Source organism: Poecilia reticulata, chromosome 14, assembly GCF_904066995.2.
Source record: "Poecilia reticulata chromosome 14, P_reticulata-male-v2, whole genome shotgun sequence".
NCBI classification, from domain to species: Eukaryota; Metazoa; Chordata; class Actinopteri; order Cyprinodontiformes; family Poeciliidae; genus Poecilia; species Poecilia reticulata.
Window position 1 is genome coordinate 11946355 of NC_088843.1, and position 16161 is coordinate 11962515.

General features: G+C 42.9%; 1 protein-coding gene across 4 annotated transcripts in view; it reads right to left on the reverse strand.

Moving 5' to 3' along the window:
* The window catches only part of LOC103475741 (cell adhesion molecule DSCAML1-like), a 70887-nt gene that overhangs the window by 23544 nt on the left and 31182 nt on the right, over nucleotides 1–16161 (reverse strand). For 2 of the 4 annotated variants that reach the window (XM_008427583.3, XM_008427582.3), the window contains exons 4-16: nucleotides 9296–9442; nucleotides 8928–9206; nucleotides 6740–7015; nucleotides 6328–6624; nucleotides 3711–3983; nucleotides 2351–2635; nucleotides 2122–2241; nucleotides 1855–2031; nucleotides 1103–1302; nucleotides 683–779; nucleotides 442–570; nucleotides 175–342; nucleotides 13–83 (exon numbers count right to left, since the gene is read on the reverse strand). In XM_008427583.3, coding sequence (XP_008425805.1) covers nucleotides 13–83; nucleotides 175–342; nucleotides 442–570; nucleotides 683–779; nucleotides 1103–1302; nucleotides 1855–2031; nucleotides 2122–2241; nucleotides 2351–2635; nucleotides 3711–3983; nucleotides 6328–6624; nucleotides 6740–7015; nucleotides 8928–9206; nucleotides 9296–9442 — 2519 coding nt within the window. Of the gene's footprint in view, nucleotides 1–12; nucleotides 84–174; nucleotides 343–441; nucleotides 571–682; nucleotides 780–1102; nucleotides 1303–1854; nucleotides 2242–2350; nucleotides 2636–3710; nucleotides 3984–6327; nucleotides 6625–6739; nucleotides 7016–8927; nucleotides 9207–9295; nucleotides 9443–16161 lie in introns of those variants that run through there. The other 2 variants (XM_081615694.1, XM_081615695.1) reach the window with 2 other exon arrangements.

Below are 16161 nucleotides of genomic sequence, written 5' to 3' on the forward strand. Positions count from 1 at the left end.
CATGATTTTTACCCTCCATGTGACTCGAATGCTCTGAGACGTCATCGGCTGGAGGACGACCTCCATCGGGGGCCCATCGGGTGCTGTTTGAGCAGAATTTATTGTCAGACTGACAAATCTGAGCCAAACAAAACAAACAAGCAGAAAACATCAGAAAACGTGGGAAGAACGTACGCGCTTCCTCAGTGCTGATAGTGAGCTCTTTGCTGGGGAGGCTGCGTCCGATTTTGTTATACGAGTACATGCGGATGCTGTAAACGCACGCCGGATGCAGCTCCACAATGTTGGCTTGATTGTTTGTAGGGGAGATGTTCCTGGTTGTGTACATGTGATCCCAAGAATCTGTCGAACATGAGCAGAGTTTTGGTATTGTAAAAATCTGTACAGGAAAAAAATAGAAATAAAAGAAACACTTGGAGGCACAAATCTGAGGCGTTTTACCTGATTTATTCTTGTACTCAATATCGTAGCTGGTGATGATGCTGTTGCCGTCAAACCTTTGGATCCAGCGCAGGTTCATGCTTCTGTCCTTCACCTCCCTCACTTCCAGCTCAGGAGGATCCGGTGGTTCTGTAAAAGCGGGGACAAATAGGCATTGAGTTCCAGAATGTGCATAAGGAATCGTCTCCATACATACAGCAATGATAATGTTATTGAGATATGAAAACAATGAAAAACAAACCTTGCACCGTGAGTTGGATGAGCCCTCGGCCCTCTCCGTAGGAGTTGATGGCATGGCAGGAGAAGAAGACAGAATCTCCTCGCTCGGCCGGGTTCAGCTGGAAAAAAAACGGCACAAAAAAGGTTAACACACACCTCAAACTAACATCATAACAATATGTAATGTTGTTAAAACAGCCTGGTTTTCCTTTGACAAAAAACACTTTTGTTAACCTTGTCGAAACACTGCAACACACAGTAGAGGGCAAAATATATCCTCACCTATATCCTCTAAAGCTTCCCAAACAAATTATACGAGCTACAGTTAGACATCAAATTAAAATAATTAAAATACACTGAATTATGTGTTTGAGTATTGTAAATCCAGCTTCAGATAACCGCCCTCCAGGTTTAAAGTGGAGCCCAGCATCTGTGTTCTTACCTTCAGGGTGGAGATGACTTCATCTCCCTTCTTGTTGATGGTGATGGAGTACCGGGGATTTCTCTCTGCATCAATGACCGTGTCTCCTCTCTCCCAGCGTATAATAATGGGCTGCTCGCCCCGTGCTGTGCAGTTCAGCTCCTTGGTCTGGCCCTTCCTCGCCATGGTGGTGTTGGGGTGGCTGGTGATCATGGCGGGAACTGAGCAGATCCACAGACACGTGTCACAGTAATGAATAGTTTTATATGGAGTAATGAGATGAGGGAATGGGGCTGTGGTGTTAGAAACTGTGGCTATAATACAGATGTATGGATATCGCTATTCTGCCTCTACGTTCCCTGTTGTCATTTCACGCTTCAAGCCTCAGCGGCTCCCTTACATCACACCCTATTTCCCTATTTCCTCCTCGCCTCTTGCAAGGTTCCTGCTCTTTCCTTCTCCTCTCTTGCTTACTTGTGGATTATTGATCGAACGGGGATCCTGTGGTTTTGTTTTTATCACTAATTCAGCGGCCTCTTTTCCTCGCAAAACATTGAGTGGTACGCAAACTGACAGCTGAAACACAAAAATCAATAACCGAGACGCCCCCGGTTAGGGGTGCGCAGGACAGAGACAAGATTTTTGCCGTGTTCGGCGCAGGCCGAAATAGCCTGGGGCGCGAGTGCATCTTACAAGACGGATCTCTGTTACAATCCAGGAGATGTGGTTAAAAAAAAGCACTTGAGCCAATGGAAGATCTGACTGGCACTCACTCTTGACAGTGAGGATCATGCTTTTACTGATGTCTGAGCCAACGCCGTTGGAGGCCTGACAGAGGTAGTACCCTCTGTCATCCTCAAGGACGTGCCGGATAAGCAGGGAGCCGTTCGACATGATCTGGATGCGGCCGGTGAGCGGGACGGGGTGGTACTGCTGTGGGTTTCCGACACCTGCAGGTGAAATCACAGAGCACATGGAGAAGCGTGTCGAAAACCTTCGGTTGTTTCCGTTTGTGGGAGGAGGCAATGGCTCGTTTTTACCTTTGGCGTGTTTCCACATGACTTTTGGAGGTGGATAACCCTCCACCGAGCAGTTCAGAACGCCGGCTTTCCCGTAAATGCAGTCCTGGTTGTTGGGCTGAACCACAAAACGTGGCGGCACTGGAAGCAAGACAGAAAAGGAAGAGAAGGTGAAACAATCGCCTCCCCCCCATTCTGTCAGCTTCCTTTGCGTGTTTGAGGCAACCCACGCCTCGCTCAAGCGCCTCACCAGTGACGATCAGCTGTCTCTCCCAGCTGACGGTGGCTGCGGCGTTGCTGGCGATGCAGGTGTAGTTCCCGTTGTGCTTCAGTGTCACCTTGGAGATCTGCAGGGAACTCATGAACTCTTTGGTCTCGATTGCGACGCCAGAGGCAGAGCCTGGCACTATGAGCTGGCCGTCTTTGTGCCAGGTGATGCGTATGGGCATGTCCCCGGACGACACCACGCAGGCGATGTACATGAGCTTCCCCACTGAGGTAGAGGGGATGTCGAAGGGCTGGATGAGCGGCGGCACTGGGAGAGACAGGAAGAGCACATGGAATCAGAGGAATAAAGGCAGCAATAGATGTCTAAGGGTGGCAGTGTGGCCATCTGGAGCAATGCTGAAAGAGATAGAGAAGGTCATTGGCCAGTGGGCTCCTTCTTTGCTGCCACCCTCCCTTCAGCTCCCCCGTCTCCTGCAGCCCATAATAGCTGCTCTGGTTTGAGTCCAATTGGCTGGGGGAAGTCATCCCGTTGCCATAGCAATGGAGGTTGAGGTGGGGGTACTACAGCTGAGACATCTGGGGGATTTAATCTAGGCTTCATTATTATTCATCTAATTAAATCAGAGACACACTCACACTCAGGCACACGTGCGCACACACACCCTTAAACACCTCTGCAGCTGCCGCGCTACCATCGTTAGCCGACTGTCGAGCTGAACAAAATAAAGACACAAACATCCCGAATTTACAAAAGAACATCAGCAAACGCCACTGATCTGCATCAAAAATAACGCTGCCGTTGCAAGTCGGAATATTGCACGCGTCATAATTAGTCTGAGTTTATTACAATCAGACCAATCCCAGAGATTCTTGAACTGTGACGTATCCATGGCGATCAAACGAAAAGGAAATTCAAATATTTATCCCTTGATTTGTGTACAGATACGCAGAGAATCGACTGATAGTTATTAAAATAAGTTGTACAATTCTATTTTGTAAATAACGCTTAGTTCTTTTTAGTACAGTCTTTAGAATAGATTATCCACAGTCCCGGCTGTGATCTTATGCTCTCCTCTCTTTAGCTCATTCCACAGGTTTTCTACAGGTTTTAGCTCAGAGAGGTTGATGACTTTTTGGTGAAGCCATTTGTTTTGGATCGCTATCATGTTGAAAAGTACCAGTGATGACCAATTTTGAGTTTTCTGGCAGATATCAAGATATTTCTATTTAAAAAGAGTTTATGATTCCATACAGAACTTCACAGATTATTTACTGGCCACGAAACAGCAGGTTCTATAATTCAACATTGCTTTCAGTCGGCTCTTTTCAGATGTTGCAACTGGACACTTTTATAATTTCCGCTATTCTCTCCTCACTCTTACCTTTAACCGTTACATGGACCGTCTGGTTGATTGACACTTGGGGCTGGATCAGAACGCTACACAAGTAGGTCCCTTCGTCGGCGCCCTTCTGCACGTCCGTAAGCCTCAGGGTGCCGTTCTCAAACACCACTTGACGATGATTATCAGGCAGCTGCATGCCGTCCTTCAGCCACTTGATCGAGTAGTACGGGTAGCCAATCACGCGGCATGTTATATATGTGTTTCTGCCTGCCACCGCTGTGATATCTCGCATGGGTCTAATTCGAGGCGGACCTGGAGACACGGGGAAGAGAGGGAGGGGATGGAGGGAGGACACAGGGACAGACGCGAAAGTAGGAGAACAGGGCGGATGAGGTGACGGAGGTCATAGGGGCAGCCAATGGGGACGAAAGGTGAAGAGATAAAAGTTGAGGAATGGAGTGATTGGGGCAAATTGACAAGTGGAGAGGAAGGTTAGTTATGCCCCCATTGCTAAAATCTGACTGAGGATATTTGTTAATATCTAATTACCCTAAGCAGATTTAAAATGTATCTAAATGAGTAAATACAGACAGAAAACTAGCTAGCTAGCTACCTACATTGGTTTGATAGATACACAATATTGCCAAAGAAATTTGCTCATCTGCCATCCCATGTGAACTTGGGTGACCTTTTTTTTTTTTTTTAAGGTTTTGTTGGCTCTAGTGGCATTTATTTGAAAGTAGTTTGACAGGAACGAGGGTTATGAGAGAGGGGAAGACATGCGGCAAATGTCACCAGGCTGGGAATTGAACCTTCGACCGCCAGCACAAAGACTAAGGCCTCAATACATGGGTTGTGCTTTGCCCCTGCGCCACCACAGCACCCTGAGTGACATTTTTTAGGGTTTAAGATGATGCCACACATCCTCCCCAGTTACATCAGCTTCAATTCTTCTCTGGCAGCTTTTCACAAGGTTTGGGGTGCGAAAATGCATTTGTGAGGTCAGACACTGATGCTGCAAAAGAGAACTTAGCTTGCCACAATCCATCCCAAACTTATTGTGTCTGGTTGGAGTCAGGAGAGTGAAAACTGATCTTTACTGACCTTGGTATTGTACTAGTGTGTAGTCGTGTTGGAACAGTCCTTGAGCTAATCTGAAGGCCACAAACACTTTGAAGCAATTGAGCCTACAGAGAGTTGGCAACCTCTGCACACTATGTACCTCAGCACAAGTTTCTGTTGTTTCCAGTCAATTCCACTTTCTATCATACCACCAACAGCGGTGTCGTATGAACTTGTTCCAAATCGTCCAACTACGATGCTATGCTGACAGTCGCTGAACTCCATTCTTTCACAAATGTTTGCAGAATCACTCTGACTGGCTTTTATGCTGCTGTGGCCATGGACATGATTAAAACACCAAATTCAATGATAATATGGTTGAGCAACTTTTGGCAACATAGTGTAGATACAGTCACAGGAAAAAAGAGTGCTTCCATGACTGTATTGACAGTTATAGAAAAACTAAGTACACCCCTTGCATGTTAAGTAGTTTTTTGTAGACTTTCTCCTCTGTTGCTCTTCAGTATATTGAAATGAGAACGAATGTGTTTATACGTCTTTCCGACAGACCCATCGACATGTTTTGGTGAATGCAACGGTCTTTTTTCACTGCAAAGTAAGCCGACATCATCACTTCACCACCACCAGTTTGTGCCGACGTGGCGTGCTTGTTTTTCGCCAGATATGGAGCTGCGCATTCTTCCTGTGGCAACTCGAGTATATTTTCACGTATATTTTCCCCTAATCTTTTTGCAGGGAAAAGGCTCTCACCCGGTAATCCTAACAAAAAAAAGCCTAGCTTGTTCAATCTTTATTAAATGTGGTAACATAAACTTTTACAGGCAACATGTTCCTCAAGCTCCTGCTTTTTTGTTTATAATTGATCTGAGCATCTTAATTTGGAGAGAATTTACTCCGACTGGAAAGACTTAAAAGGTTGGATTTAAAAATGCTGTTAAATGGCCTCATAACCTTTCTCAGATTGTTGAAGAGCAACAGTTGCTTCCTTAAAGTCTGCTAGCGTCTTCCGGCCTTAGCACTGCAGTAAAACACAAATGCTTTCTCCTTTCCCTTTAAATATTAGGAAGGCAGCAAGGGTGGACTTAGTTTTAGATAGATAGATAGATAGATAGATAGATAGATAGATAGATAGATAGATAGATAGATAGATAGATAGATAGATAGATAGATAGATAGATAGATAGATAGATAGATAGATAGATAGATAGATAGATAGATAGATAGATAGATAGATAGATAGATAGATAGATAGATAGATAGATAGATAGATAGATAGATAGATAGATAGATAGATAGATAGATAGATAGATAGATAGATAGATAGATAGATAGATAGATAGATAGATAGATAGATAGATAGATAGATAGATAGATAGATAGATAGATAGATAGATAGATAGATAGATAGATAGATAGATAGATAGATAGATAGATAGATAGATAGATAGATAGATAGATAGATAGATAGATAGATAGATAGATAGATAGATAATGATATTTGCTTTGATCTAAGCCCTGCATGTTTGTATAGAGTCAGGTGTGAGTGCATTTATATTGAAAAGCAGACAGGCACCTCTTACGTTTATGCGCGCTTGGTACTCGGCGCTACCGGCCGAGTTTCGTGCGACGCAACGATACACTCCCCCGTCTCGAATGAGTGGACTGCTGACGTTGACGTGAGACACGGTCAGGCCGTCGGACAGGGTGTACTGGCTGGTCTTGTAGGTAGAATCTCGCACCACGGGCTCATCGTCCAGAGTCCAGGTGATAGAGGGCGGTGGGGCTCCTTTGGCAGCACACATGAGGGAGAAAGGCTCGCCGGGGTTCACCACCCGCTCGCTGAAGGAAGACACAATACGAGGAGTACCGTCTGAGAGGGGACAGAGAGGATAAGTGGAGATGGAAAAAAAAGCCGTGATTAAAACCAATTCATTTTTGTAGACATCTCTTCTTATTAAGCATCCTGCCGGCCTTTGTCCACGCACCCTCTAAGAGAATAATGGAAAAGTCCTGAGCTGTGTGGCCCTTTCGGGAAGCAAAGCACTGGTAGGCTCCGGAGTGGAACTTCTGAGCTGCAGTGATCTGCAGCGTGTCGTTGTGTTGTCCCTGTATGGAGATGTGCTGGTCGGGAACAATAGGCTCAGTGTTCCTGTACCAGCTGATGGTGTATTCTGGAGAACCCTCCACGGTGCAGGTGAAGTACAGGGTGCTGCTGATTCCTGTTTTCAGGTTCTTGGGAGACAGCGTCACTCGCAGTGGATCTGGAAAAACATTTTAAAAAAATAAGCATGTGATGACAGAATGAACTTCCTGAAGGTGAGACCAGACATGCAAAGCAGAACAATAAAGCTATTCCTTTTTGTTGTTTCTTTTATGTTGTCTTTATAGAAAGTAAACACTATCAGTCAATTGATTATGACACAACCAATCGGTTAAGACAATACATACATTACAGTTCTTAAATGTTCCTTTTATGAGTGCTATGAGTGCTTTTATGAGTTTACTAGTAAACTTAGTAAAAATATTAATTGCATTATTCACAAAAAAAAAGTTATACTATGTGATACAAAATTGGAAGATTTACCAATTTTACACCTGAACAACCCTGAAAAGGGATTGGCCAGTTGCAAAAAATAAAAATCTGATGCATTTGCAAACGGTGAGGTGTGTTCTTCTGTCATTTAATATGTTCTTTTAGGAAATATGGGTCAGGTCAGCATCTGGCTTCACTAGTAGTAACGCTAATGCTAGTGCTAATGCTAAAGACTGCTCACATCAAAATAATTTTGTCTATATTTGTGAAATATTTCCAAAGTTTGTGGGTTTCTTTCTCTTTCTCCCTCTCTCTCAGACACACAATAATAATAATAATAATAATAATAATAATAATAATAATAATAATAATAATAATAATAATAATAATAATAATATCTTGTAAAATGATACACAATATATCTTTTCATATGTGAAACAAAAAGAAAAAAGTCTGCTATTCTGAATCTTTCTGGAAAAAAAGTCAATAAAACATCATGTCATTCATTCTTTTAGTTGAGTTTTATTTGTAGTTACCTCTATACCATAACATGGAGACATTTTTTGTCATGCAAAAAGCTGAAACTTTGAGTTGTTTTTAAGAAAACATTATTTAATTTTAATTAATAGGATGGCTAAATGTATTATTTATCTGGAAAGTAGAAAAGATAAACTGTAGTCAGGTCAGAGCATGACAAACCAAAAAATGAGCTACAAAATCTCTGGTCAAGGATTCTCCACCAACACATTAAACATATTTATTTTAAATGTAAAAACGTCACTCAGACTATTACACTAGGCTAACATGATGACATGCTGATTTAAACGTACAGTAGGTGTTTACGGTTAGAGAGGGCACAATCAGCAGTGGTGACTCAATCAGTTCGACACACTCATTAAAAAAGCAGCTGGAGATATCTCTTCACATCTCTGTCCACTTGTGTGTTTATAAGTGTGCCTGTGTGTTAAGGAGAGTGCGCGCATGTGCGTGTATGTGTGCGTGTGTGTGTGTGTGTGTGTGCGTGTGTGTGTGTGTGTGTGTGTGTAAATGTCAGTGAGCAATAAGGCAGCTGGTGGTGTATGCTGGGGGGCATCGCTGCGTCTCCCAACCCCCCCTCTCACCCTGTCAGAGTCACAGAGTGTGCTGCCATGATGTGCCCACTGGCAAAGCCTACTGCCTTCCCATTCTCTCCCTCTGTCTCGCCTTCCTGCCTTTGTTTCTTTGTATACTTCTTGCATTGATCTAACCTGCTCTTATTATCCTGTTATTACATCGCAGATAATGTCATTCCAACACTGTCTGGACGTCCGATTGTCCCTTCTGTGACCCCTTGTCTTCTTTTCTATCTTCCTCAGCTTCAGTGTGTGTGTGATGGTGAATGGTGCTGGCAGCTTTGTTATGGAGTCACACTCCACAATTTACTGCCCCTGTCTCTCTTTTTGAGGGCTGATATGATGGGGCATCAAGCAGCTCACATACATTTGTTACCGACACACTCGAAGTGTGACCGCCGGAGAGTTGCGCCTCAAACCAAAAAGGAGACAGCTCAGAAATGTGTCCCTCTGCCAGGATGATTCACTCAGAAGACACGGCGAGAAACTGTCAGGTTATTTGTCGCCGAGCGCGTGTGTGTCACACACCTATTACGTGAAGCTGTCCAGACACCTCCTTTGAGCCAAAACTGTTGGTGACCTCGCAGGCGTAGCTGCCGCTGTCCTCCTGCCTCAGGTCGCTAATGGTCAGCCCAGTCAAGCGCCGGGTCCAGCGGGCGTCTGAGGGCAGCGGCCGACCATCTTTCAGCCAGCGCACGGTGGGGCTCGGGTAGCCGCCTGCTATGCATGGGAGCTCGATGCTCTGGCCGGCGTACACCTCCCCGGCTTGGAAACTGTCCAAGATGGTGGGCGAGGACTCGCTGGGGTCTGAGGGTAGAGGTTGGGTTACAATTACTGATGAGCTAAAAGAGGAAGTGAAACAAAACAGAAGTAAAATTGAAAAAACGGGTGCTCACCCATTACTGACAGCCTGGCTCCGTTGCTTTGCCGCGTCTCACCACTGTACTTATGCTTGGTGATGCAGCGGTATGTGGAGAGGGCGTCCTCTTTCTGAACATCAGAGATGTAAAGAGCTCCAAAGGAGGTCAGTGAGAACCTGTTACCTAAAGAGAACATTTCCACAGTGAAGAAATGATGACCACAAATCAATTCATTCTCATTTAAACACAAACTTAACAGCACACAACTATACATTACACCATCTCTACATAACAAAAGCTTATACTTCAAAGCACCGAAACAATTTTGGAAGGCCCAGACAATGATTATACAACTTTTCCAAGCTATAGATGTGGCGGCGACACTAATAGGGAGCCATGTTTGCTGTGATTAGTTTCTTTATAAACATCCGGTACAATATAAAACGTACTATTCCGGTCCCCCGTGCATTCTGGCTGTGGAACAAATACGTTGCGCTTATTGCTGAAGCGTGTTGCACTGAGAGCTAACAGCTGCCTGAACAGTTGTCTCTACCTGCCTAATGATGTCGCCTCCAAAAACCTGGCACTCGGTCAAGACCTGGAGGACAAACTTCGGTCACTTGAACAAAACAAATCGTCTCTCGCAATACATAACCCCTGCTCTTCTGCATAACACCACAATAACTAGTGTAATTCAACAGATGAAATGCTAAGCAGATTTTCAAGTGACAAAGCTGCCTCTTCTCATTTTCCCTTCAAATAATGTCATTATTTGTTTTTGTGTAAACCATGTGAGGTTTTGACTTGGTGGCTTGGCTCAAAAGGTTTCTCCACTATTCAATAACTTAGGGCAAAAGAGTGACTTTTCTTCAAATTTCCATTTTCCACTGCAAATACATTTTTCTCATAGCTGTGTGTTTCAGTGTTACAAAAACTTTTAGATTCTTTTTTTCCATTAGACTCCACTGAGCCTTTTACAAACAACAAAATAAACCCACTAACAATTTACAGATGTTTGCTTTGCATAGGCATCTGTAAGTTAACCAATTATTTTAAGACCTAAGATCACACAGGAAAACACAGGATAACATGAGACTACAGGGAGGTAGACTGTCCCCCAGTGACATCCTCTGTGCCCTCAGTCCTAGATCAATACAGAAGCCATTTAAGATGATCAATCCTGTAGATCAGGTCCATATCTTGCCCTCTTATTCAAATAACTGCATAGTCTTAAGTTATTTCTTTCTGAAACTCCCCTTTTCATCACAACAATGCTTCTTATTATGCCATTTACAACCATTCTTAGGAGCCTTGGACTGAAAAGTCGACCATATAATGAGTTCAGGTCATTGCTGCTGCCACTAGTCTGGAGGAACTACTGGGGACTGAAGCTCCATGGAGGAGCTTTGTTGAAATATGAGACAAACATTAAGGCACCACCCCAACGGTTGCCACGGCTCTCAAACATGCATGACAGAATCAAAGCAACTCTCTAGGTATGTTTTTGATGGTCAATAACATTATCATATAAAGTTCAATAACCCTCCCTTCAAGCTGCAAAAAACAAAATGATCCATATATTATTATAACTGCACTTTTGTAGTAGTTGCTTTTCTGCTTTAAAATAAAAAAATTAAAAAAGATTTTTATGTTTCCATGGTTCCCAAAACTATTCACAGACATGTCAAATTCAGAGACAAAGAAGTCTTTTTATTTTTACCAACACGCTTTTACTCACTGCTAGTAATATTGCAGCTTTCTAGTGACCTAACCAGAGTCCTGACTTTAATCTGATAGAAAATCTGTGGTTAATGATTAGGGTGATGGCAAGAAGGCTCTCTAACCTCAACGATGGGATTTTTCTATTTGTGATTAAGAAGGAAGAGAAGTAAATGTAACAACATGAAATGAGATCTGCCCATCATGCCGAACATCAGCATTTGTGAAGTCATCTTTAACATTTAGGGGTTGAAAATCTAAGCCAGTATAACTCAGTCCTGTTAATAATGATTGGCCCATTTTTGACGAGGACTGACTTTGTTTTTAACCTAGCAATTTTTAAAGTGCACATTTTCTAATGTTTACTTAAAAAAACCACAGCAGTTCCAGTCATCTTTAAACTCCACCACACTCCTCCATCATTTCTTCCTCAGTCGTCTTCATGCATCGCAAGTTTTGCTCAAGAAAAACTTGATTAAAAGAACCCCTTATTAATAAAGTTATAACAAACAACAAATTGAGTGTGACAGGTTTCAAAATTGATTTAATGCACTTGGTTTTAATTTGCAAACATTACGTATCACCTGCGCTTTTTAGCATCCGTCTGCTAGCAGCTGGTCGGTGCCCGTGTGTATGTAAAGTGTAAGTGTGCTCTTAAGTATCAATATTTGATCTGAAATTCCTGTGTTTGTCAGTCGGGAGGCTGAGGAGATGTGGTGGAGGTGGCAGTTAAGGACTGTGTATGTGTTTCCTCTCACAACATCATGACCTTAGAGGAGGCACAGGCTGCAATTTCACAGCAGCCTTTGTTTGCCCCCCAGAATGAAGCCTTACAGGATAATGAGCACTTTAAGGCTGCTACTCCCACAACACCGAAGACATGCCTGTCACAACACTCTGACACAGGCAGGGAGAGAGAGGTGCAGGAGAAAAAGGGGGGAGTCAGCTGGATCTGTCAAAGCCACACTTTTTGTCTCGGTCCCCAGGTCCTCTGCAGCGAGGCTCAATTCATCCCATCTGCAGCTTCTGAAACAATGCTGATTACACAACTCGTGTCACATAATCCCTCTCGCTCTCTCGCCGTCCTGACCGAGCGGTTTGCTCACAGAATCCGTCTTGAGTCTTGACTCCCGCCGACCCCCGTCTTTGTGTGAACTCTCATATCATCTATCTCTCTTATCTCTCTCGCTTATGCTAGCTCTCAGTCTCTAAGCAGAGTGTCAGACAGAGTAAAATATTAATTACTAAATCTGAAATCACGGTGCTCCCTCAGTTTTTATTCATGTTGACTTGACTGGTTAATGAGAAAGGGAGGCAGCATGCATCACACACACACACGCACACACATGCAGGTGCAGCAAAATGTGGATATAAAAATCTTGAAAGTGTGAGTAACTCTGTGTTTACTGAACAGCGAGGAAAATACCTCATTCACCAACATCGTTCACTCGATCTGGAAAGCCAAAAGACCCAATAAACTCTAAAACTAATGTGTCTGAAAGTCTGGATTTGTATCCAACCCCATTAGTCTGATGCCACAAATAAAATTCAGTGCAATTAAAACACTTCACAAGTTAACTAACTGGTAGCTGTGTAATTTACTCTCAATAGCATAAAGCCTCTGCAGAGGAAAATCCACAGAATGCACAGCAAGCATGTGGTAGAAGATGTTCTGGTCGCAGCCTTGACTTTTCAAGATTTAGGGAATTTAGGACGGACAAAATTGTGTTTATTTGCTAAATGATTTTGGTTATCTTCCCACAAGTCATTTGCTGGAAGTTTGACCCATTCCTCCTGACAGAACTAGACTGGCTCAGGATTCTAGCCCGTCTTACTCACACGTTTTATAGGGTGTACCTACAAAGAGACTAAAATCGGGGCTTTGTGTGTATTTCATAAAAATCTGACGCAAGGCAATTTGTGTCCCAACTTTAACATCCTGGATGAAGTTTTGAGAAGTTATTATTTTCCTTCTTTTATGAGCTGCACTAATCCCCCTGGAGTAAAATACGCACACAGCATAATGCTGCTACCTCCGTCCTTCACAGGTGGAATGGTGTCAGGTTTGCAGGAATGATATGATGGCTGGACGTCAACATGCTATCTATTTCTTGTTTGAACAGATGAACGTGGCATCTTCAGGTGTCTGGAGATTCTACTCAAGAATAAACTCTTCTCCTTAAATCTTTAGATTTTTCCACGAGGAATAAAGCTCCTCAAATGTTGTGAAATAATTAAAATCTTACAAAGCAATGACGTTACTATCTAGGCTGTCTTAAACTGACATAGTAATCTTAATAAAATAACACACTGCATGTGACTATGTGGTCAAAACTTTACTTCACAAACCTTAAACCCCTGAAGAAAGACTCACAAATAACCAAAACAGCTGCGAGGGACACACAGACTAAAACGATTTGTCAACAACAAGATGAGTCTTTAAAAAATATTTTCGGTCCTAAAGAAGCTCTTTGAAAGCAGCCGCGTTGCCCTAAGGAAGTCGACATTGTTGGATCTCGCCAGAGTTTGGTCAGCTTCAGTGAGATGCATTCATGGAAAAAAGATAAGCAAAATTGCTCATGATTCCTGCATGCAGATGGGCGCCAGATGGGAGCTAGTATTTCAGCCTCCTAATTCCAGCCGCTGCTCCAGAATACCCAGAAGTGTTTCGTAATGCCATAATAATAGCTAAACTTTTGAATAAATTCAGATTTGTTGCAATTCGCTCACTTGTTTTCCATGAAAAATATTTTTCAACTATTTTTCAATTTTTCACCTTCCTAAAGTCTTTCAGGAAGGTGAAACGTTGATCGTATCGGACCAGCTTTACTTATAGGGCATTTTTAAGCACCCATGGGACCAAAGTGCTGCTAGCATTATGAATGATTGAACACGTTTGACAGGAATAAATGTAAAAAATTCAAAAATAAATGACACACATGCTCATTTTGCCTTAAACTGTGCCTCAATTTGCAATGAATCAAACAAATAAAGTGTAATCTGCAGACCTGTTATAACTGGGGCATTTATGTAGGATCCACCTGGTGTTTGTCCAGGACCTACTCGTTGTTCTCGTACTGGATTATACGTACTGTTAACATTCATTACTCAAGCTGATGTTTTTGTTTTGTTTTGTATGCAACAAAATGGCAGCCAAGCAGTGACATAACAGTAGTAACCTGCTGCAAGAAGGAGTTTTAAAGTAGGGGAAGGTAAATGGGAGATATTACAAGTATAAATGTGTAAGAGAGAAAAAAGAGAAAAAATAAATTAATAAAAGCATGACTTTGTCTATAAATAGAGCGTATACTGTAGCCTTTGTGGGTCCAAAGGTGTGCATGCAGCGAGTGTGAGTTAGGAGCAGCCTCATTTTCTCACATGCAAATGAAGGCGTCGGTGCAAAGATAACGAGGCCCATATTTCCACCTCCTCAGCGGGGCCATTATTTATTGATGTTCTGCATCTTTCCCCCTCCCCTCCTACTCTCGTGCTTCCTTCATCCTCTCTCTGTTGCTAGGGCCTTCTCGCCGCCATCACGTTCAGATTTCAGCGCACTTCCACCAATTACTAAATCATATTTTGTAGTGCAAATCGCTTGAGGATGACAGCGACCGTGTAACCTTTGTAGTTTTGGAAATGCTTCGGAGGCTGCCGAGATGAAAACGGTGTCAACAGGAAGTTGCTCTAGATAAATTTATAGCAGCTTGAAGCTTTATTACCAAGTACTTTTGTTAAGAAAATATGGAAAATAGCACAATGTAGCTTCATGCTGTGTTTTTCTCCAAAGGTCGAAGTGCAGTTTGCAAATTGTAAATATGCTATTTAGACTAGATCAAGTGATTTTAAAATAAAGGTCTGACTTTTTATAGGTCCCCTCTGCATGGACTCTGTGTCAAATCAGGCTGGAAAAGGCTAATGAGTTATTGAACTCCCACTCCTGTTCCTTTTTCTGGTGGATCATTACAACCTGTTCCCTGGGGTCCGCATCTTACTCAACACAGATTACAGTCAATGACAGTAGTTCATTCCCTAGAAGGCCTCTCTACTTTAAATTATAATGCTTGCTAATTAAGACATCAAAGGACAGCGAGAAGATTCAAAGGTAGCAGAAGGTCAAAGGTTTTGCAAACGGAGGACACAGATCGTGTTTATCAAAACATTCATAATGCTTTTGTTTACATTTTCTTACTACCGAAAATCTTCATGCATTTTATAGGGATTATACCTGATGCACCAACACAAAGCAGACAATTATAAAGAAGAAAGAAGATAATACGTTACGAATTTATGAAAATAAAAATCTCTTGCATTTAATCAAACTACCATTTGCTGGAACTGCGTCTTTAACATTCTTACTGCACATCTACATCTTGATTTTAAAAATATGTGGCTCAGTCCTATTGGATGGATAGAGTCCGTCAACGTCAGAGTATTTGGGTTTCAGGTCGGGCTTTGACTTCGATTCTAACAGAATGTATGTAGGCCAAAAAGTTCAAATGAAGCCTAGGCGAAAATTCAGCCTGGAAGACTATTATATTCATCCCACCTGCCCAACCAAGATGTCGTCCTGCACCTCGATTCCAGCCAATTGGCGATGGTCTCCTCCTCCAATCATCAAGCGTCACTCCCTTGATAAGGTCCAGCTGTTCACCGGCGTCCGCTCGTTGGCTGAGCTTCAACCTTCCTCCACCCCTCCTCCACCATCAGCCCAAGACTTCTTCAATGTCCATTCAGTCTCCACCATCCTCTCCACCACCAGTGTCCGGGTCTCTAATTTTCATACACAGCGGCTCATTCTCTCTGACAGCAGTTTTCAGCGCAACGTCTTCCTCCTGGGTCCGAGCACCAAAGACTTTCATTTGTCAATTAAACTTTCTAATACCACTCTCTCTCTCTCTGTCTCTCCAGGTTGAATTGAGAAACGTCTTCCACATATTTGCAAACAGGACTTTCTGTGGCTTTATTTCAACAGTGGCTTTCTTATTGACGTTCTTCCATAAGGGCGAGATTTGTGGAGTGCAAATCAAGTCGACAGATACTTCTGAGGTGTGGATCTCTGCAGCTTCTCCACGGTTACCCTGGACCTGTTAGCTGTTTCTTTGAAGCTCTCCTGGTAGGATAAGTTGGACAACCGTACTAAGATTTTGCAGTCGTCCGACACCACTTTCTAATGATTTAATAAA